The sequence below is a fragment of the Myripristis murdjan genome, chromosome 20 (assembly GCF_902150065.1).
Source record: "Myripristis murdjan chromosome 20, fMyrMur1.1, whole genome shotgun sequence".
In the NCBI taxonomy this organism is placed as follows: Eukaryota; Metazoa; Chordata; class Actinopteri; order Holocentriformes; family Holocentridae; genus Myripristis; species Myripristis murdjan.
In genome coordinates, this window is record NC_043999.1 from 15,306,177 (window position 1) to 15,330,651 (window position 24,475).

Here is a 24,475-nt window from a genome sequence, read left to right on the forward strand (position 1 = left end):
ACCCCGATGTGGTGATCAGAATTCCTGAGGTAGGAGGTGTGTGTTTTTCTCTGTCTGTGTGTGTGTGTGTGTGTGTGTGTGTTGTTCAGGGCTGAGATGAGTGCTGAAGACTGGCTGAGCTAATCTAGTGGGTAACGGCCGTGGGGCTCCCCAGGGGAGCAAGCCTTCGCTGACATGGGAAGCCATAAATAAGGGCCTGGGGCGCAGTGCCATGTCATGCGTCATTTGGGCCGGAGAGGCCTGCTTTATCCCCACCCATCACTGTGCTGCTGAGCATGGCACCTCCTAGGGCGTAATACAAAACATATGGGCAGAGGGCGAGGGGCAGGAACACCTCAGCATACCATACTCCTGCCTTGTCAGCAAAGCATCTCAGAGCAAAAGCAGATATAACCCAAAGAGAGGTTCTGTGCTATTACTATGCTGTAGTATTTTAAATTTTTTGATCTGATTACAACAACAGGCGCACAGAAATAAAACGTGGAAAAAGTCTGATGATGTTTTTTTCCTCCAAGACTGACACTGAGCGAGTTACGTCACTTGCTACATTCATGTATGCTGCACTCAGTAACACAATCTAGGTCAACATTCACAAGATGACCCTTACTTTTACCGCAGAAAAACTGTATGACACTTTCTCTTTCACCAGAACGGAAACACTGAAAATGATTTTGAAAGAGGAACTTGCCGCCCACAGGAAACCATGTGCGATAATCTACGTTGGTCCATTCTTAACTTTGCTAACTTATTCCGCGGTTTTCTGATGAATCATAGCCTGAAAAATGAGATGAGATACAGTGCATGAAGAATGAATTAGGGATGTGACTGCTGCCTGTCAAGATATTGGGTTAGAGGAGATAACCAGCCTCAAGGCCAAGTGACTCACCAACATGACCAATGACTGAGCAAAAATGCTTCCCAAGAAACCAGGCCTTTGAATTTTCCTTCTGAATGGAATGACAGTGTCACACATACCACAGACATAGCACAACAGACACCCCATCACCACACACACACACACACACACACACACACTGACACAATTCAGGTGATGAGACAGTCTGTGGTGTACTATGCCTTGATGAGTCACCCAACAAACCAGAATTGTTTCATTTGCTATTTCTGTCTCGCTTGTATGGATGACACAAATAGAAAATATCTTGCTTGACTAGCACTACCATAGGTCCCATCATCCAATAGGAACCAGATGCTTTGTACTAAATTTGGGGAAACTGAGAGGACAGTCAAGAATCTCACAAGCATATCATTCATATCATGATTCATTTCCTAGGCTGGTTAATAGTAAAGTCATGGTGGGAGATTGGGGAAACACCCCTCTGATTGGGCTCCGTGATTACCTCCATTTCCACCAGGTTTCCCCAGTGACAATAAAAACGGTCTTACATCACTGCTTCTCCACCTGCAGGCATCCACCTTTCTATACCACAGGGAGAAGCTTCTATAATCCTTAACAATTCAACTCGGATTGCCCTGGGGAAGGTACGGAAAGCCGTGGGAGGAAAAGCCAGCCTTCAGGCACTCGCTGTCTTATCAGCAGTGAGATAGTGATCACTCCCAAGGGGCGTCCCACTTCTCTCTCGCTCTTCTCTGCTTCCTAATCCTTCTTTCTTTTCCCTCTTTTTCTCTGCCTCTCAGTCTACCAGAGGCACCCCCCCCACCCCTCAACTGCTTTCCCATGCTTTTTCCCCTTAACTTTTCTCTGCCAGTCTAACCATTGCCCTTACTTCAAAATATTTCCATAGCAAACTAATCGCCAAGAAGTACAGTGTATGGCCTGGGAAGGTGGGCAGAGGTGCAAGCAGTGGTGGACTGGGGATGCAAATGTGATGGCTGTGGTTATCGCCTGGCAGTTGTCATGCCGCGATACAGCCAGAGGAAAAGACCTTTCAGTCTGCAATGTGGAAGCACGGGCAGCCCACACCAGAGCCAGGATCCAAGGTCTTAATCACTTCCTGCTATTTGCATCGATAATAAACTGAGTGAAGAGATTGCAGTGGGCTAAATCAATCACTAGTGAGGATATCAGTCTGGATGTCAATGGGCAGCACAAGCTGTTATCAGCTCTGGCCATTAAATTTAGAAACCAATTATCTCTTTGTAGCTGGGTGAGCCAAAATACCATGTATTAAAATGGACAGACCAAATGAGGATATGGATCAAGTACGTCATCAGAGTGGCAGTGTTACTTTACAGACTGACTACTACCATCCTCTATATGATCACGATGACAATAGCTGTTCAAGCTGTTATATCTGTCAAGCTCAGGACGGCAGTTTGAGTTAGACAAAAGAAAACAGGGCAACCGGACACGGGAGATTAAAGGAAGAAAATAGTGAGTGTGGAAAGGCAATGGGAAGAGGAGCTTGGGAGTATATGCATAAGGGTTAAGATAGGGGGTAAGGGGAGTGGGGGTGAGGGTCTTATTGTGAAACACGCCAGCTGCATACAATAATTCCCAACTCTCCATCACAGGTTCTTTATACTTTCCTGTCAGGGACGGCAGTAAGTGTGTATGAGAGTGGATGTCGAGTCGAGAAGGACATCCGGTAACAGGAGAGGACGTGCAGTCAGACGGCATTTTACACCTTCTTCCTCTTGTCTATTCCTGCTTGTAGCTCCCTCGACTCCCTTCTGCACTCGCTTTTAACCACCTCGTACACACAAGGGACAAGCCTGTAAAACCCGCCGCGGTGTTCTATAATTTGCTGTGGATCCCCATAAGGCTGGTGACTGTTTCTCATTACCCAGCATGCTTACTGGGCCGTAAGATGTGGCTGGATGTTCCATCTCATACCTAGCTTCCTAGAAACATGGAGTAGACCCGTGACTTGTGGTGCGATGGGTTGATTGAAACCCATCACGCTTTAGGTAGCCCCCTAAGTGTTATGAAAACCCTACTGTGTTCCTATGGCAACTGGCAGTGTGTTATGCTGAGATGGATCATGTATGAGGCATGTTTACTGAAAACAATAAATTCCAGCATGCTTATATCAGGAGGCAGGCCGTGCTATGTCGAGCTCCTCCAGCCAGGCTGGTCCTCTGATGAACAGGTCTGGGGGCCACACTAACTAGCCAAAGATGGGCTGCAGTGGGGGTAAATGCACTGCGATGCACACTGAAAACATATGTCCTCTTCGAATGTTAGCATAATGGTATTATCGTGTTAGTTTAAAGGCGGTGGGCCTGTCACAAAGTGTTCATAAACAATCCCAACAGGAACAAAGCCATGTCATGGATTGAGTCTACAAGCACTGATGTGAGCCAGGTCCAGACACAGAGTGGCTGACTCAGTGGGCTAGACAGACTCGGAACTGGTGGGCGTCACAGGCTGCGTGAGGGCAGCGGGACATGATCTTCCACAAGCTGGCATCAAAGGAAAGTATGTAAGTGCTGTAATGGCACAAATACGACTAGATGACATAACTTTCAAAGGAAGGTTTATCTTCTTTTGAAACGTCATGCAAAACATGTTTGCCCTATTTACATTTAATGAGTTTCAAAAGACACTTTTTTTTTCCTGAGAATGAACTAGCTTTCCCATCTTAAAGTATTCTTAAATCATTTAACAGATATGAGGCAGTGTATGGATTCCTTTCGAAATGTTAAAAAAAAAAAAAGGAGGCACAAACGATTTACAGTTTGTCAGCTTGTCAGCAGTAGCACTCGTTGCTAGTGATGCTGTGATTTTATCCACACAAGGGGGCTGAGTGCTTAATCCTCTGTGGTTAAGTTTTTACAAGCCACCTCACACATTTTTTACAGCATAGCAAACAGACAGTAAACACCAGGCAGGCGCTCCGCTTTAACACATGATTAGGACACAGCTAATTAGATTGCGGACAGTAAAACCGTGAGGAGAATCGTAAAACATCGGCGCGGCGGCAGGACTGAGCGAGAGATCAGGTACAAACAGCAGACATTTAAGTCTGGACACCACAGGCCGCTGACAAATGACTGGGGTTGGGTTTCTCATTTCTGTTGCCTTCTTTGTGGTGAAAATGTAAATAGCAGACTTTCTGTGGTAAAAAAGAAAGACCCCCCCCACCCACGTCCACCATCCATCCATCCCTCCATTCTTCTCCTCTCTCTCCTCCTATGCAGTGGTTGGTCCCATGAAACAGGGGTCAGGGTACTAATGGAGGACCTTGTGGCCTTGTGTGCCTCTGGAAACATCCCCCCTCTCCCTGCTCTCTTATAAATCAAGCAGGCTTCATTGAGAGTGGCCAGAGTCCTCTGTGATGTCCCAGCCATGTCTCATTTCAAAGTCCTCCTGAAGGCTCACACGGTTCCACGTTTACTCACTGGGCACAAGGGAGATGTGTGTGGGGGTGAGAGTGAGACCCAAAGAAAGAAAGAAAGAAAGAAAGAAAGACAGACAGAGAAACAGAGAGAGTGAGTAAAAGAGAAGTAGAGAATGAAAACGGCCGCAGAGGGAAATTAGGAATAGAGCGAGTCCCAGAGGAAAAAAAGGGCCTCTGCAACAAATGTTTATTTAATAACTATGCGGCATTAGACCTCTCACATGAAAACATTTACCGTAAATCACACCGTTTTGAGAAAACAATGTCCGTAAAAGCCATTACAGCATCACTCCATAACGTGTATCTGCGTGTGTGCTTGTGTGTGCACACTTAAATATGTGCATGCACTCTAGCGTGGATAAAAACCCTCTGAAGCACATGTACACTTTACTATGCATCTATGGAGCTACAATCAAAACATAATTTTCCTTCCTTCATGGCAAATTGAAGTGTGTGTTCCATAGAAGTGATTGTTGAGATAATGGCATTCTGTGGTTTCATTTTGTCTGTGCATTCATAACAAAGCCAGATGAGTTACATATGGATTCGACATAAGGAATGCTTTCCTGACTACAGGTTTTCTTGTTACACTTAAAGCCCTCCTACATCATCATCATTTGAATGACGCTGAGAACACCTAATCAAAACCAGTGGTGGACGAAGACCGTCTTGAGGGATATGAGGGGGAAATGAACAAAAACAGAATTCCTGACTATGAAATTCAATTTCAGCAAATCAAAACGTGTCGGGTAGCACTGTGAGAATATTGGGAAACCCTTAAATGAAACCCTGAAAAACACAGAAGTCATTGTTTTGAGACCTAAATCATCATTAGTCTCTAAGCCTGAGACAGCTGTCATATAAAACAGGACAGTGCGAGACTGCCTGTTGGTCAGCTCGCCAAGACATATGCAAAACAGAAGTTAATCTGCCTTTGAAAAAAAGAAGCCATGCATCTCCTGTTTCACTTGCCACCGATTTCTTCCTCTCGCGTTTAGATAGCGACCGTGTGGTTTGCTTAATCTCTGCTTATCTCCTTGAAATGCAAAAGGTGGGACTGCATTTGCATGCAAAACAGAAAGTGAGGTGCCACTTGTGACTTTATTTATGGAGGAGATTTGGAAAATCAGGAGGAGACTGCTTTGAGGCGGGCGGGCAGGCACGCACACACACACACACACACACACACACACACACACACACACACACACACACACAAACACTCACACACGCACATGCAGTGTTTACTTAAACCACGGGAGTGTGTGACACCTAAGTCGTAACTGGTGTTAACCCCTGATGTGGTCGTTGTTGTGGGTGTTTCACGATGTCTGGTGTGTGAGGCCTGAGAATGCGTTAACATCCAGATGAGAGAAAGGTGACGGGGGGATGGGCAGAGGGCTCAGACAGACAGAAAAACATTCCCCAGTCGCTACGCTCATCTCCATAACTCAGTAGTCAGCATTACAGCGCAACTCCCAATGTGGGAAATTGAAGGCCGCGGACGTCACTTCACCTGGCACTAAACAGTTTTGAGCCTAGAGCAGGCCAGGGTGGACTGGGGCCATTTGGGACTTGGTTCATTAATTCTAAATTCATGAATGTGGCTGCGTGTAAAAACTCATGTATGGTAATGCTGTATTGAACGGGGCAGTTTCGGGCAGGAGGAGCCTTGTGTTGCATGGTTGCAGACCTGTCAGAGAGATGTGAGTGATAGCCTGTAATTTTGGAAAGACATCCTCTAATCATATTGTGTACAGGGGAAATCAAAAACAACTTTTACAAATGAATAAATCTAAGCATTCGGGAGATCCGATTTCATTAACTCTGGAAAGCAACAGGAGAGGATAATTGCGACAAACAATGCCGCTCATTGTGCAGAGGGTGCATGTTTGTCCATGTATGTGTGCATGTGTGCTTGTGCCTGTATCTATGATGGAAAAGTATATGCCTGCAATTACTGTCAGCGTGTGATTTGCTGTTGGAGCACTCCGTAATGATTAATACTTAGAAGCTCTTAACCACGAGATGTGTGTCACATATCAAGTTAAAGGGCCATTTAAAATCCACAGCTTTCCCTTGGAGAGTTGGATTGCAGCGCTTGCACAATAGACACATACAGCGCATTGTGTGCTTCCCCCCCAAGTGGGACAAGACTGACAATGTCAGTGTTGGTTTGTGGTTCTCCGTTTTATCTGTGCGTGCAAGATGGTGGTCTGGGGAGCAGTGGAATCGGAGACCGGGCAGCTTTACACACTCTTCCCTAACAACTGTGTGTAAAATCAAGTATTTCCTCTGGGCCTGTGAAGTGCAATATTCATTACCGCTCACGCTCATATCTTTAAAGCAAAAGGTGAACACGTCGCTATTTCCCTTTTGCATTTCTGTTTGTTTATTAGGACACTGGAGGTGGTGAAAATGTTTGCACAGTGCTGATTACTAAAAGGAGATGTTGATCTTCGTCACAAAAAAACGTCGTCTCCACAGGCGACAAACCTCACACGCCGTCACCGTGTGATGGCAAAGCAGAGGGAAAGATTAAATAGCGGCCCTTATCTCGGGGACCTTTTCAGCGAGGCAGACTATCACTCAGTATCAAATGACATTAAGGTAATGAGCCAAAGATGCTACAAAGAGCTCAAAGTAGCAAATTAGCTGCCTGGCTAGCTTATGCCTCCCATGGGGGTGATGAGTGACTGGAGGTGTCACTGGTTAAGAGATCTTCATCAGTGACAAACTCGGCACCCCTGCTAACCTGTGGGAAATCACACACACAGCCTAACAGTGTCACAGGCTGCGTGGCCACTGCCAAAACATTTCGCAACTCTTAGCACGGAGGTGATAATGAATCTAACACCTCTGCTTGCCTTAAAGCAATCACAGTAGGCTGACAGGTAAAAAAAAAAAAAAAAAGAGGTCGAGGGAACAAAAAAATGAATAAATGTGGATACACAGAAACACCTTTTAACCTCACTTCTATGCACTTTCTCTCGTCCCCTACAGCAAGTCTGAGAAAATGCAGAATTTACATAAAGCAGGGTGTAAATTAACTTTCTTCCAGTGCAAGAAAAATAGGCAAAGCCGTAAATTTACTGCAATTTTATCCATCTACAACACACACCGACACTAATTATTTAAACAGAAAGCCAGACATATGACAAAAACAATATTAAGAATAATAGCACCAACAATCAGCATCATAATCACCACCATTTATTTACCAAGCCTTGTTGACATGGTTTCTATGCCCTCAGCCCTCTAAAAAAAAAAAAAAAAAAGACATCAGCACCCTAGGTACCATATTAAAAAAATAAATAAATAAATAAAGGTTGTGGAGTCAAATCAAACTGTTAGAAGGACTGCACTCATATTCATCATATATCAAGTAGGAGAATTTAACACATCGCTGACAACCACAAAGTGTCAGGTTTCTAAGCAGCACACCGTTACCACATGGCATCAGCCTCTAGCATAAAAAACACTTTTGTTTTCATAACGGGCCAGGTGGAGAGGAGTCAGCTATCATCTGGAGAGCTAACACTTGTGAGAGGAAGCCTCAGAGACGGAGTTCAATTTTTGCCAATATATATTAAAAAATAAATAAATAAATAACAAGTTTAGGGTTAATCAAATCAGGCTGGTGTTCTATTGCAGAGAACAGATAACATGAGGGCAGCTGACCTGTCTCCAACCAATCAAATGTCACCGACCACATTTAATCTCCAAGCTTTGCAAATTCAACTTTTGCCGCATCTTAAATCAGAGCAGTGGAGTAAAAGAGTGACATGTTTCCCCACGGATTCAAGTCCGAGATATTGTACAGTCCTCGATTTTATAACACGATGGCTGACATGACGTGGAGGAGACGTGAGAGCATCTTGCAGCAGTGTGCTGCGTCCAGATTTTACAGAATAGGAGGCATATGTCAGGGGCACAGTGATTCATACGGCTCATGCTCATGAAACATGACACAAATCCAGGTGCTTTGTCACACCGTGTTAAGGCAGGACTGACAGATGAAGGGGTGTTACGACGCAGCAGCAGCAGCAGCAGCAGCGGTTTTCACCATTTTCTACGTTTTACTACATACGGTGTGGAACCTAGGCCATGCACGTTTAAATCCTCTGTCTGAAAATGTGGCTGCCTCTCGGCCCGGGAAGTTCTAAAGCATAGCGGGCTCAGATCGACTGGTGTGTGTGTGTGTGTGTGTGTGTGTGTGTGTGTGTGTGTGTGTGTGTGTGTGTGTGTGTGTGTGTGTGTTCAGTTCCACACCATGTCAGCCCTTAATAGACAGGCTAATGCTCCAAGAGGCTACTTGGAGCTATCAACAGGTCCCCTAATGGGCAAGTTCATGTTTATTCTCTCCCCACTGGTCGCTGCTTCCTCTGGCGAGCAAGAAAGACGACAGTCAGTTCTGCCGCTTTCTCTCTCATCTCTTGTCTTCATCAATCTTTCTCATAACCCCACTTCATCATTTTCTCTCCAGTGCCTCTTCTCCATGCCCCTATCACTCTCTTACCCTTGTCAGTGCCCCCTCTCTCTCTCCCTCTCTCTCTCTCACCCTCTCCCTCTCTCTTTCTCTGTCTTGCCATATCGTTTGCCTTCTCTCTGCCTCCTCCTCCATCATTCTTTCACTGGTCCTCTACTCTCCCGTCACACTCTAATCTCCTGGTCTGAAAGGTGTTTCCTGAGGAGGGCATGAGGGGAGACAGGCGGGAGTGATGGATCGCTCTGCGGATGCTTCACTCTGTCTTCTCTCCAGGGCGGTATAACAGGGTGGGGGCGTGGGGGGAGGTCTAGAGAAGCCGCTCTGTCGCTTCTTCCCTCTAATGGGAGCTAACGACAGTGAAGCGCGGCTGAAAAATGGGTCTTCGAGCAGCCGTGTGCCTCCTGCTGCAAACTCTAATCATATCGTCTTCTTAGAAAAACACGGGAAGCACAAAGACATTTAAGTGGTTACACAAGGCAAAGGAAAACACAAAAATGACACAAGATAAATGCTGAGGCCAATTTTCCACTAAATGTATTTTTTAGATAATATAAAAATCCCCATACCCTGTAATTGAAGACTAATGTGCACTGTATTTGTACCTTGAAAAGGTTATTGTCTGTTTTCACCAAGGCTGAGTAAAAGTGAAAGTATTTTCAGACACACACTCCCAACTAGGCCAAGAAAACACAGATTAGAGCCTAGTCTGCTGTTTTCTCTACATACAATGATTTAGGATGTGCCCAGGTGCTGTATTTGATTACACAACACTGGCACACAAAGGGGAGACAGAAAGGGCAGATAAGCAGGCGAGAGGCCGTCCGACAGCTGCCTGCCTGGTTGGGTAACACTCCAACGGGACCCCCTGAGAGGAGCCCTGCCTGGGGTAACGTCTGTGCTCCGGTCGGGAAGGAGACTTCAAACACTCGCGCTGTCGAAGCTCCGCCCCTCCCCTGCTCCCTCGTGCTCCGCAGGGGATCTCTGAAGACTGTCCCAGCAGTCACCACGCCATGAATCAGTCCCATCTATCCTCAGACTGCCACCACACTCTCCCAACAGGTGTCTCTCTCCCTCTCTCTCTCTCTCTCTCTCTCCTCACCCCCCACCTCTACTCATCTTCAATCCATTTCTACCCTGCCACTATGAAAGGGCCCTGAACCTGACAAGAAGGAATGTGCACGACATGTAAATGGTTGCCCCCTGGGCCTCCATCATCGGCAACCCCCCATACCCCTATCCCTTCATCCTCCATTCCCTCTGTTGCAACTCTGCTGGCAGCAAATGAGCACACACCAGGGGCAAGGTCAGACGCCCAATTAATTTTAGCAGAACCAACCGATGTTTTGTTTCTGTAGGGAGGCTTGTGTAACCTGATGGCATGGCTTTGGTTGCATGCTTGTGTGTGTGTGTGTGTGTGTGTGTGTGTGTGAGTGGATATTGTGTAAGACAACAGTTTGGCAGTATGTGTGCGCTTGCTGCAGGGATCTAGACACAAAGCATGTGAACCAAATGGTGTTTGACTGTGTAGGGTTCCTGCGTAAGGCAACAACGCCGGCCTTGTGAAAGGCCTTTTTCATATGGGGAGGGGCTTATAGGATTATTTCAGCAGATAAAGTCAGTTCCTAGACAGATTAAGGAAAAATTGTGCTTTGCTCAATAGTTGGATGATGAAACAGAGGCAGGAAAAAAAAAAAAAAAAACATTTCCACGGGCATGTTGGGGACTTGGAGGGCTGAAGCACATGCCACATGAAATAAATACAGCAAAAAAAAATATCTAAAAATGTAGCCCTCATTATCTGAATGCTGATTACACGTCTAAAACACATTTTAATCCCAATACACTATGTTCAACATGTCATATCACATCAGCTAAAATGTGTTCTTGCTGCAGGAGACCCGAGCAGCCACAGCTGACAATCTGAGAGACAGGGCCCCTGGGACTGGCGTGGCTCAGCTGAGAACATCACTGCACGCAAAGTAGCCACACACACACACACACACACACACACACACACACACACACACACACATGCACACACAAAAACACAGTCCGGTGGCAGAAAACAGTCGCCTTGTCATCTTCGATTGTGGGCCGTTCATGTTGGACCAGCGACACCTCACACACAGCCCAGTGGGCCCCGGCCCCCCTGGTGTCCCACTGCCGCCACGAAGGGTCTGCCAAAGCAGTTACTTCAGCTCTGCAGAACAAACAGAAATCCGCCCTGTTTAAAAAAGCATCTAGTCACGTCAAATAAGAAAAAAAAAAAAAAAAGTCTAAATATATCCCTTCGCCATGGCCTTTCGTTTGGCCTCGTAAGAGGCAGCAATCAATAGGGTGAGCGTGGCTGTAACTGAGCGGAATGGGTAGGACTCCAAGAGCGATTTAGCAGACGACACGGCCGGAAGTTTGCATCCGTGGTCACACACAGCGCCTCGCAGATGTAAGCTAGGCCATGTTTCCGATGAGAGGTCACCTAAAAATAAGCCTTTAACTGATGGGAACCGAGAACATGGGACATGCTTATATTTACACAGACCGAGGTTAAACCCAGGTAGACTGTATTGCTTCTATACATTCAAAAAAAAAAATCTCCTTGCAACAGTTTTTCATTCTAAAATCAGATTTTAGTTAAATATGATTAGGATTTTTTTCTTGGAACCCCATTTTTAATTCACAGAACCCCACATGTGGAAACTTGTACTGTTGCATTCCTCTTGCCAACAGCCCATGCACTACAAAAGTACTTATGCTAAAAATAAATAAATAAAACCTTTTCACCTGCACCTAAAAACATAACCTATGGCTGAATCTGTTGAAAATAATGATGGAACAAAACAAAGGACATTTCAAAAACATTTAGCTCTTTGTGAAGCTAAGGTAGGCCAGCGGTATCTGGACTATGAGAGTGTATTTGAGTGGAATGTCTGCACAAGGCCGAGCACCATGGCAGGTGACAAGGCTGGCGCATGTATGTGTGTGAATGTGTGTGTGCATTTGCTGATAAAGAACAGACCACTGGTTGGATTGTAGTGACAACACCTCTGCTCCCTACACGCATGATCCTTTCTCCTAATCACTAGTGTTTACTGTCGAACAATAAACCACCACAGTGTTTTAACGTCATACCATCTACTATGTTTCTTGTACCACTAATTAATTCAGGTTCACTATTCACACCTCAGCCAATTCATTCTAAGCACTATTTACAAGGACTATTAAAACTACCTTTTTTTGTCATTTAATTGTTTTATACTTCAACTGTCTGAAAATCAATAGCTCCCACTGTTGATTTATGTCTGACATGTTTCTATGTTACAAGTTTATGTTTGACTTTTAATTAGACCTCTGTTATACACCGTTTATGTGTCAACATCAACACCAAGACATAATAGCTATGATTCTGATTTGAGCCCTCATCACCTTCCCAGCAAAGCCTAAAATCTCTCGTGTGCCAACATGCATCCTCGTCTAGTTCTGGGAAAGGCTTCATGTTCACAAATCGAGACTGAACTCAGAGTGACAGGCATACACAATAAAAGTACCTGTATGTTTTGAAACACATTTTTGAGACAGCAGTCATTACCAGAGGAATGAGTGACAATGATTTCTGTTGTTGTGAGTGCAACACGTTGTGAGGCAGTGGATTTTCTTTTTTTTTTTCTTTTTTTTTTTTTTTTGTTAACATGTGACAGCTGCAAAATTGCCAATAAAACACTGAGGATGTCTGTGGCTTTGATCAATTCCTGTAATTTTTGCCCATATTTCAAGTGCTGTGTCATGTGTTGCTGCACGTGGCTAATGTACATTCTTTTTAGGGCGGACTTGAGCTTCAAGAACTCGTAAGCGTAATTGCCTCGGCCATTCATCCATAACTCCAGGCCATGTCCTACACATCTTTCCTTCATACATCACGGGCAGAAGTGTGGAGAGGACCACCCTTTGGCTGGCCGATCTTTATCAACTGTTCTGGTCTATCAGACAGAAACCTCCATGCGAGCGCAGATAACACAGCAGGAAATTCCCAGACAGATGTATAATGAACCTGAATGGAGACACCACACATTATGATGTGTGCTGTGTGTGTGTGTGTAACACAGACAAGCTCCAGGAAACGGTTATCGTTTCAGTCGCGAGATCCCCCATTCCATCTCATCAGATTTACAGTGTCTAATTAGATAGATAAGGTGAGTGTGCATGCGTATGTGTGTGTGGGTGTGGGTGTGTGTATATGTGGGTGAGAGTCTGCTAAAAACTCACACATACGGCATTAAACAAACATTTGGAGCTCCAGTGGAACTATTAATTTGCAATTCAGAGATATGACAGATGAATTTGAATACTGAATATGTGCTGGATGTTTGGGATTCATCTACACGTGTGAAACCTATTGTGATGACTCACAGGTAACTGAGGCCTTGACTGCTGTCGACACTCGCGCGCCTTCTGTGAAAAGCGCTCCAGCCACCCAACCTGTTGTCACACTAGCCTGCATGAACGCCGGTGTCCACACACTGTCGTGGCCAACTCATCCAAATTTGTGACGCCTGTGGGCCTACTTTGTTCAAGTGTTGCTGGGGGGTTGGGGGCTAGTGAGGGTGACCCTTCATTGTTAGGTACTCCCTTTGTGGTCATGCTCCTCACTGTACTGAGGAGAGAAAAAGAAAAGGCCTTCTCTAACAGTCGGTCATGCCCCAGTGCTCCTGGCAACAACAGGTCCCGAGGACGCAGACCTGCCTGGCCTATATTGGCTTGGCTCTCAGTTAGCGGTGGCGGCACTAGCCCCCCGTCAGCCGTCCCATCCAAGGCCGGGCCAGCCCTTTATTAAAGCTTTGAAGACTGCTGAACAAAGGGGCGTCCTATGTTTAGATGATAGAATGTAAGCAACTGGTTTTCTGCATGGGCGACGCAAGACAAAGAGCCTCCTTCTGAATACAGCGAGTGAGCGAGAGAGGGTGAATGAGAAAACGAGAGCAGGAGAGAGAGAGAGAGAGAGAGAGAAAGAGAGGGAGAGACGCAAAAAAAGTTGTGGAGATCGCCACCAGATTTCAGGATAGTGAATCCTTTGAAGAACAGAGAATCATGGAAAACGGGGGTGGGGGCTGGAATGGAGCGGAGGCTTGCCCGATTGTTATCACAGGTTGAGACGGACTAGTTCTGATGTCTACAGCTTACAAGAGTGATTAATAATAAAGCCACGGAGCCAAGTCCGCCCTTAATGAGAGGCTTATACCCCAGTCAACAATCTCCACATAATATGCCCTATATGCTATGCTTTGCTAAACCTCTGCAGGGTAATAAGAATCTAAAGAGATACTTACAGTTTCTTTGTCTTTTGAGCACCACAGACGGACAACATTGCCAATAATGAGCAACAAAAACTCAGATACAGGATGCAAATCTATAGATCTATATGTGGAAGTTAGATATTTGTATATAATTCAATCTTTAACACCAAGACCAGTGGTTGGGCACCAAAAAAAAAAAAAAAAACTACGGTGATGGAGTAATAAAGCAATTCTCAGTCATGCAGTGATGTATTGTTCGAGTGTGATCCCAGCATATTTTGATGTGGTGCCCTCTAATTTAAAATGACACCCTTCACACGCACACACATACCTGGTCATGGCTGGCTTGGAGGGTGCTCCCGGTGCCATGGAAAGTCATTTGCACGGGGGAGAGGGTCAGATAGGTCACAAAGTCCTTACCACTCTGCCCATCACTGTACTGCACCTGCAGGAGAGGGTGAAGGGAGACAAAGTGAGATCAACATGATAGGAACGGATCAGTTGAAGCACATAAGCTGTGAGGGCTGAACTCGTGTGCGCGCCTCAGGTTTTCGCCGGCGTTTTTTTTGGAAGCGGTTGGCCACAGAGCTAAATCTTGCGTGTCTAATTGCCACTGTGGAGCATTTGTGGCCAATTTCTCTGCACCTAAAAGAGATGGCAACGAAGGGGAATGAGTGTGTGTATGTGTGTGTGTGGGTGGGTGGGTGGGTCTGAGGGGGCAGTGATGACATCATCGGCGACCCCTCATCATTGAGAGGTTAACTCTGCAGGCATTCCTAAATGCTGTGCAATCAGGACTGTTATGACATGATGCTCCTCAGGGACAATCTGCTCCTGAGATCCAAGGGCTTGGGTAATACTGCCTGCCTGTCTGCCCTACTTCTCACTAGATCTAACTGTGCGTGCACGTGTTCGTGTGTGAGTATGTTTGTGCGGTGTTTGCCTGGCCTACTTCTGCTCAGGACAGCTGCAGGCACCTTAATAAATGACACAAATAACTATGCACGCTGTCTGAAAAGAAAAGAAATCGCCAGTTGATTCAGAGAGCCATAAAGAGAGCAACTGCCTCAGAGTGGATAAGAACGTAAAAGAGCAAAAAAAAGGATGAGCAAGCACACAAGTGCAAGAGTATATATCTTTACTGCAAAGATCTGATCTACTACAGTATAAATGAACTACACTACAAATTCCGCATAGATCAAGCATAATAAAGCAGGCAGTTTCCTGGTTTTCTAGCCATGATAAGGAGATCTGTCAAAGTTGCAAATGCCTACCATCTGCTTCAAAATCCATATAGCGAAAATGCATAATTATATCACTATATGCACCGTCATGCATAAATGCATTATTCGTATTTTGTACAACAATGTGTCACTTACAATAAATGGGATATGAGAGCGAGCTGTGGGAATTGCACACTGATGTCAGTATGGCTTATCTACATACACTGACAAATGCTGGCTATGGGTTGTTATGTTATGTACCTTGTTTGAATAAACATTCGACGTGTGTCCAAGAGTGTGTGTGCATGTGCATGTATGCGTGCGTGTATTTCCCTCTGTGTGCATTCAGTTTTCTTTCAGGGGCAATAAAGTTTCATCCTATCGAGTCTATAGCTTTTTTGACTTTGTCATGTTTGGAATACACATTGCTCAATTTGTATGTGAATATGTGTGAGTGTGTGTGTGTGTGTTTGGGGAGGGGTATGTGCTTGCGCATACAGATGGATGTATATGATCTGTGACTGAAACCTTCCAGAGCGAGTTTTGTGTGTGTGTGTGTGTGTCTCTCTCTCTGGGTGAGTTATGATCATATGTGGAAAAGTGTGTGTGTGTGTGTGTGTGTGTGTGTACGCATATGTGCACACAGATATGCAGAGACACATGTAGTCGCATTTGTAGTCAGGCAGACATATGCATGCATATGTTTGTGTTTGCACGCACACGCCTGCACGCGCGCGCACACACACACACACCTGCTGATGAGGAGATGGGCCCACAGTGATAAAGTGTGGAATGCTATCTGTTATGTGTATGAATGATGAACGCAGTAAAGTGAGCCGTGGAAAAAGCCTTCTCTGACAAGTTAATCTCTAATAAATTCTCCAGGCTTCAACCAGAGCGAGAGAGAGGGAAAAAGGGGGGCACTCTGCTTGACCAAATATAGCATGTTTTGCCTGACTGTTGCGGGTAAGAACATAGTATGGCTGTTTGGTATCCCACAGTGGAAGTAAAGAAGCTTATTTCTTAAGGTTGGACAATAGAGTTTCTTGCTTAAATTCTGACACCGCATTCGTCCACCTCTGTGAGATGAGGCACTGGCTGTGTGTGACGCGTGTGCAAATGAGGGTGTGTGCACCGTGATAAGGATTTTTATGCATGTGTGTGTGTGTAATTGTCCAGTGTGCTGGTTCGTATAGGTAGGATAAAGGGCTGTGGTGGGGAGCCTGTGATGCGTGGTGTAATCATGCAGTCTGATCCGCATGCCTCCGCTTGCTTCATCCATTGCAGAGCTGTCAGGACCCCAGCCGAGGGTGAGGACCCTTGCCGGTGGTGGAGTAAACATGTGCTCTCACAAACCCACAAAAATAGTTGTAGTGTTGTAATAAATGTAGAATAGCTTTGACCAACAGGGGCCAAAGGTCAGGAGGTGTCTTACACAAGGTAAGCCGACGGTGATGGGTGCCTTGTGCAACACAGTGGAAACATTCACCACGGGTTTTCCTTTGGTGGTCATGAAGTTTTCTCATTATGCCATGCCTTGACCAGCCGTTACAAAATACATATCTGAAAACACTTCAGATTATTAAGTAAAGACGATCAATTTCATCATCTGTTTTTGACTCGCACAAGCCACCAGCCAAATGTCGGTAAAATCAGCCACTTGGACAGGCTATAAACTATCACCTGGGCTTCTTACTCTCGAGCTGGCCGGTTGGTAAAACAGTGAAAGCAGCTGGTGAATCTGAGCATTTACCAGACACTCTCACCTGCAAACAAAAAAAGGTAAACATTACTGCATCACCTCATTTGCTGCAGAACAAGCGGTCTGTTGGAAACTGAAATAACAGGCATCTTAGAAACAAACAGTCCATTCTGGCTCTCATGATTCCAGCATTTCCCATCCTCCCCGTCTGTTTGAGTGCATGTTTGTATGCATCTGTGAGTGCCATGCATTCTAAACAGGCCTAACTAATCATCCCAGGTCTCAACTCAGAAAGCAGCCTCTAATCCACTTCCTCTGGAGACAAAGGAGAAGAAAAGTTATGCAAGGCCTGCGATTGATCGGGCGGCACTAATGTGGAACGACCTTTGACTTCTGGCTTCTAAAGCTGGATGGCTCTCCTTCAAATGCTCCTCTTCATTTGAACAAACGCTAACATGCACAAATTGAAAATAGAAATGCAGGTTTAAAGGCACACAGACAAGAAGAGGGGCATACACCAACATGCATGGAAAACTCATGCACCTCTGCCTCACCACAGTAAGTTCTGTGTGCACATTGCAATCAAAACATCCATTTCATTGGAACTGTATTGAGCAACTGCTCACTGCTGCTAATGTAAATGCAAAAAAAAGGTAAATAGGTAAATTAAAAGTGACTTAGACACGTTGCTGTAGTTGATACTGCACGATACCAACATTGGGAACTGAGAGCTTGACTCCCAAATGAGTGAAGTACAGGGTGTGGAGAGTCACATACCACGGAAATAACTTCAACTTTACTATAAATAAACAGGTCCACTCAGCCAAGGAACGCTGTCATTGTTAGTGAGAAGCAATTAGAGGTCCATGCCAAGCCACTTCAGTGGGGACCTCGAGGGTCAAGAGTGTTTTAATCGCATTGTTAATATACTTTCACTTTCCCAATGGCAGGGGGCTGAGGGCAAACAGTCCCAAATAGCTGTGCTGTCAAAATAGTTGAAGGACTACACTCTGCCAGAATTACAGAAATGAGTTTAGATAATGAGGCAAAGGAAGTTCCCAGTTCTCTGAAACCAAGGGGAAAAAAGGTAATTATCGAGAACTTGATTTCACAGAACAGGCTTACAGACACTCCGATATAAAACAAAATCATTAAGCTTTACTACAGTGAGGCTACAATTCAATTCAACATGCTATAGGCTACTATCTTAAACTGGGGCTGATAGACACAGTCACTGGACATAATTCTATTTGCTGGTGGAGTTGGACAGGAGTTGTTTAGCCCCTTTCAATCTGTTTGCTTGTCTGATCGAATATCTCCAAATGTTATGAATGGGTTTGTACAAAACAATGTGGAAAGGCTGGTAATGAGAAAAGTAAGAAGTGGTTAACTTTTTATACCGACTGACCAAAGGGGACAAACAAGTAATGTGGAAATGTCACACAAAGGCATATAACTTCACGTAACACCAAGAAACCTTATGGAGGAGTTGGTCAATAAATAAGCTTTTGTCATGCCAACTGGTTGAAGGAGGGCCTGTCAGTGGATGTAGATTCTCACAAAAGGGCATTTAACTTCCAAACAGAAGTTAAATGCCAACAAACTTTGCGTGCATGTCGGCAGATTGAAGAGGCAAAGCTTTTACCCCTTACATTGACCTAAAATTCCACTTTCACCCAGGACTTGAGCTCAGGATAAATGCATTAACCAGCATTTTTGTCCCGCCTTCTGAACCCTGCAACAGTCCTGGGTAATTATCAGCTTCACCTCCGATCACCTAAACTCTACATGGGTCACCTGCTAATTTGCCATCCACATAAGGCACGATGATACATGACATGCATGACGTTTTAGGTAGGTAGTCAAAACCTTAGTGCAACTCTAACCAGTGTAACATTATAAATTATCTATAAATCACCATCTCCTGGCTTGGATTCTGACTTATTTAATAGTGTAGTTACAGTGAGAGATAACATCAGAGAATACGTCTGCATTTCAGTCGGGTTGATTGTGACACCACTGACCCAGTCAAACAACATGGGAGTCTTGGAGAGCTCATTGCTGTAAGATTGCTGTAAGCACAATTACCTGCTAGGATTACCAAAACTGGGTAGAGAGGCAGAGGGGCACCCCCAGGAACAAATATGGTACTGATTTGCTACATGGTGTTGCCATAAACAGCTACTATGCTTAAAAGCTGCATCCCAGGCCCCAATTTAAGTACAGTCATGAAAATGTGTGCATCTCCTGATGTAAAATAAGTCAGTGATTGGGTATGGAAAAAATTATTAACTTTTGATCCAACATTTGCAACTGGCATATGTTGACAATTGGACGGCACTGGCGGCAGTATGCACTCCACTAAGTGCCATTTAGTCATTGTACGGCATCCAATATAACAATTTTGGAAAAGTTACAGAACAATATCTGCCCTAATTATTTATTTTTGTGGTAGGGCTCTCTGACCAACAACACTTCTAAGAAACAGATGGCGAGATCTAGTTTAGAGCCGATGTTGTTTTTCAGTGGTCTACTGTATTGTTAGTATGAAAAGCAGAGAAATAAATCCAAATGCTCATGTTAAATCTCTTTTCTGTGTTGATCATTTCCTCATACTACTGATCTAACAGAGGCCTGAAACAAAATACCTGTAAAAGACCAAAACTAGCTATATCGGTTGACAAATACATTGGCCAGGCCCTACACTAGACCGTCATTACCGGTTCATTATCGAGTGAAAAGGAGAAACCTTTCAGTGCAACAACTTCCGTCTCAATAGACAGAAAGCATTTGAAATGAAACACATTACCTTCAAGAGTATGCATGTACTCTGCAACTTTTTTAGCATGAACTCCATATCCAGAGAAAGTTGGCTGCACAAAACTGCACAAACAAGGTTTATTTTATTATGTTGTTATCCATCATTAAATTGTCATTGAAATACTTGCTATTGTGTGTGCATTTGCAGTTTCTGAAAGAGCTCAGTCAGCCACGAGGAGTCCAAATTGGTGGTAGAACCCACGCCAGAGTGTTCCTGAGAACATCCTCTAGTGTGCAGATAATGAAACAAACTGTTTGGATTCCAAATAAAGTGCCAGGTTAGCACACCCGACATCTCCTCATGTTGGAATGGGCTGGCATATTACTGCTATCACTGCCTAGTGTTGAGTATTAGATGAAATATGATCAATACTATCAAATAAAAAAAAAAGAACAAAGGCAACAGTTAAAAAAAGATTTTGCTGCATATTCATATTTGCAATATGCTGTGCTGGCACTTGATGGGATTTGATTTAAGGGTTTGCAAATGGGCTTGATTGTGGTGTAAAAACATCATCACTCTGTTTTGCCAAACACACACGTACGCAGGCATACACACACACGCACACAGAGGGCCACCATGTAAGCAGGGAGACTGTGCGCTGAGCCAGCGCAGCATTAACGGTCTGATTTATACCACCGACAAAACTTGTTTTCAAAGATCGCTCTTCACACAAATATGCCGCGCGGTACAGCTGGAAGCCATCACCCTGCCGCAAAAATCAAACGTGGTGGGATTAGCCATCCCAAAATGTATTTTCTAGCACAAATCCCAGAGTAAACAGAGGGTAGAGGAATGGGATGATGGCAAGGAGGCTGGAAACAAACCGTTAAGAGTCTTTGAACGTTTGGTCCAGATCAGGCGTTTGATGTTGATACAGTGATGAGAGAGACAGCAAGGAGAGACAGAAAGAGACGAAAGAAGAGAAGTGGCAGATGGAGAAGGAAGAGAGTGCCGGGGGGTACAAGGTGTAGCTGACACCTTGTGAAGCGGTTTCACAGTGAAAGAGGACAGCAGCGGAGGTGAACAACACAATGTGAAAACGCAAAATCCTGGGAAACACTCTTATTGCTTATTGGCACCCGCCAATCACAAAGGATAGTATTTTCATTAACATGGGATTGCCATCCCTTTCCTTCCCCCTGCTCCGGGTCCTCTACGATAAGCCTGTTGAGGCTAAATAACTCTACTGATTGCTATCTCTGCTGTTATTGCCTATGGATTTAGCAGGTGGACAGAACTGATGGACTGATATTGTACAACCCTTTCACACACAGAACCTGGGAAAGTTATAGTATGATGACTGGGGGTGATCATATGTATGAAGAAATTCACACTCTGCCTCAAACATGAGGACATTCTGTGTCACAACCTGTCTCAGACCCAGAAAGTGAACATGTTTAATTGTTTATCCTGTACACAGGCTGTCACCTTCAAATGTCATCAAAACCAGATGTGTTTATATTCTGTTTTCAACATATTAGAAGACAAGACACTCCAGACATTGTTCTGTAAACTTGATTTACAGCATGTATCTAAGTTTTCTGTTGTCCCTTCTGCAATGTATCAGCTTTGTAAGTGGTATCCTTAAATAGTGCAGCTTTCAGGTTATAAATAAGCCACAACAATTTTAAACATTAAACTTCCAAACCAAGCAGAGCAGAGCCTGACCTGGGCCCAACCCTGATGTTGACCAGGGGTGTTTTGCACAGTGCTGGCCAGCCTATGTACATCATCTAGCCTCACCAAGTCTCTCAACTGAGCCTCTCTCTTCCACAGTCTGCTTCAGAAAGTGTCTGTGTTGCAGCCCATTTTGAGTAGGAGACAAAACAGTGTTAATGGAAATGTGTTCGCATCAGAAACAAAACTGAGGCAGAAGATTGCAAATCTATGCGTATTTCGTGTTTTATCACTGGCTGAAACCTTGATGGAATGGATGCAATTACCTCTCGGTGAATTAGACAAACACACTAACTGAGGTCATCAGATATTGATATGGAGAAAAGACCGGATATCCACCTTCACCTCCTCTCAGTGCTCCATTTTCTGTGCTCTGCTTGCAGGCGTGGCTCAAGGGCCATGTCTTTCTGTCCATCCATATGTTCACAGTTCAATAATTACTCCAAGGCAACATATTGATCACTGAACCGATTGCTACTGAATTTGGTGAGCATGTTCATGTGATGCAGAAGATAGACCCTGTCAATTTTGGTGACTTGATGACCTTTCAAGTAGCACCACCCTCAGACCAAAGTGTCAAAACACAAGACACAATCACACAATCTAATTAGTGGACTGCCATGGTATCTGCTGAGTGTAATCATACCCCACAAAGGAAGAGTCCTATTGATTTTGACGACCCCGTAAACCTTTCCTGTAGTGCCGCCCTCAGATCAAAATGTCACAATTTATATCTCAAAAACGTTTGGATTGAGTGCCTTGCCATTTGCACATTCCGGCTACCCAGAGGATAAACCTGTCAACTCTGGTGACCTCATGACCTTTCCTCTAGTGCTAACCGCAAGCCAAAATGTACAAACTCCACTCTCCCACCACTTGCATCCCTCCAACATGCACCCAGCCAGCTGGGCACGAGCAGCATGGCCAGTTTCTTTCTTCTTAAGAGCGCAGTCTGCACCTCTACAAATTTCAGCGTGATATTAGTGAAATCCCCACAGATAAAGACAAGAATGTTCTGGATGGATTTGATTCTACGCTTACAGGGGTGTCCACAGTCTCAGCACACTTAGCATTTCTTCTTGATACCTGTGATGGCGTCAGTCTCTAATTAACTCTCCCATACATAAACACACAGCATTCTGTATTTACCTATTGGGTTATGGTGTGCAGCTTGTTTTCCTTTCATAACTTTACAGGCTTATTTTAATCTTCACATTACAAACACATGATCCTGTCATGTTTTCCATTGCCCTGAAAAAACTATAACAAAGCCTCAAGGGGCCATTTTCTCCATTTAATAAGCAATTATATTATTGCAATTTTCATGCTGAAAAGGTGCGACATTCACAGTACCTGCCAGTTATTTAGTAGTAAGGCTTACTGTATAATGTCCAACAAATGCAAAGAGATGCAAAATGTATTTATTTCTTAAGCGATACAACAGGGCGATAGCACGCAATTTAGAGGTCAAATCAGAAATGTGTTGCAGGTCATTTCTCAAAACACGGCCATTAAGTCTTTTAAGCAGACATAATTTTAGTTGTTTATTCCAGGTTCCTCTTACTGTAGCTTTGGATTAGAGCAAAAAGTAAATGTTTAAAATGTAGAGTGTAAATAAATTAAATTCACTGACGGCAAACATGTATCTGACAGAAATATAGTGATGCTGAAAATCTTGTTTGGTTAAAAGGATGAAGCCAAATGATTCCCTTCATCCTTTAATAAAGCAGCAGGATGAATCTTCCCAGGTTTAATACGTGCATGACCACTGTTCACTGACGTGCCTAGTGACAGAAAACAAACGTGCCCTCCCCGTGCTGCCTCCTGGGTGATTCTCAGTATCGGTCCACAAAACAATGCAGCGTCTGCAATGCCTCACACGCTGTTTCCACGTGAAGCCAGCCTTTTATCCACACTTCCTTTCTCTATCTACCCTTTTCGCTCCCCTCGTCTTCACTAACCCCCTCAGCCCCTGACTCACTCCAGCTCTACCAGCCCACACTGAGGCATGGATAAACAAAGGTAAAAGAGTGCTACAGACAGGCTTACTCCATCTCTATCCATCTTATTTATTTGCAATAAAGCAGGTGAACATAATCAATAAATGCCTGGAAAGAGGACGGGGCTGTGTGTGTGTGTGTGTGTGTGTGTGTGTGTGTGTGTGTGTGTGTGTGCGCGTGAGAGGAAGGAATGAGAGTGACAAAGACAATAAATCAGCAATGAAAGCACAGCAGTAGCTTAGTCTTCCTGCAGGTGTGGACCACGGCTTTATTGGTGCATAATGACTTGGCCCAAGAAAAAAAAAAAAAAAAAATTCTTCATTCATTTAAAATCATCACGTTTCCATCAATCATTGATCCTCTATATAAAAATCTCGGGCTCATTTTAAAATGAGGCAACCGTTCTTAATCTAAAGTGGTGGCAGTCGATGCTGTGATGGCTCCATTAAGTAATGTGATGGCAGAGCGGCGGGCACAGTAAATGGACAGCTGGTGACGGCAATGCAGGGGTCGAAACCTCTGACTCCTTCAAACTACACAAAGTGTAATAGAAACTAGAGCGGCAACAGCAGAGTGTGGAGCGGAGGAAACCGGAGCGATGGAGAGGCAAAGACAGAGCATAATAAGTCAGTGCAGAGTGGGAGCACATGTGTGTGTGAGTGTATGAGAGAGAGGGAGGAAGCAGAGAGATGGAGAGGGGCACAGAGAGAGAGAGAGAGGGTGAGAGAGAGAGAAAGAGAGAGAGAATCTGCTCTGTGGCTCTCAGTCAGGACTTCATCCACGGTCCATGTGTTGTCTATTACCTCCTGCTCCTTTGTTTCTGCCCTACTTCCAGCGCACATACCCACCGTGCCAACAACACGCCAGCCAAATTAATAGGAAATACACACACACATACAAACACACTCGTGTAGGTGCCAGCATCCTTGCTCCAAGCTGGCGTGAGTACA

At 44.6% G+C, this 24,475-nt stretch overlaps 1 protein-coding gene across 1 annotated transcript in view; it reads right to left on the reverse strand.

The window, feature by feature from the left end:
• stau2 (staufen double-stranded RNA binding protein 2) overlaps window positions 1-24,475 on the reverse strand; it is an 87,586-nt gene that overhangs the window by 8,415 nt on the left and 54,696 nt on the right. The window contains exon 13 of the mRNA XM_030079603.1: window positions 14,431-14,544. Coding sequence (XP_029935463.1) covers window positions 14,431-14,544 — 114 coding nt within the window. The remainder of the gene's footprint in view (window positions 1-14,430; window positions 14,545-24,475) is intronic.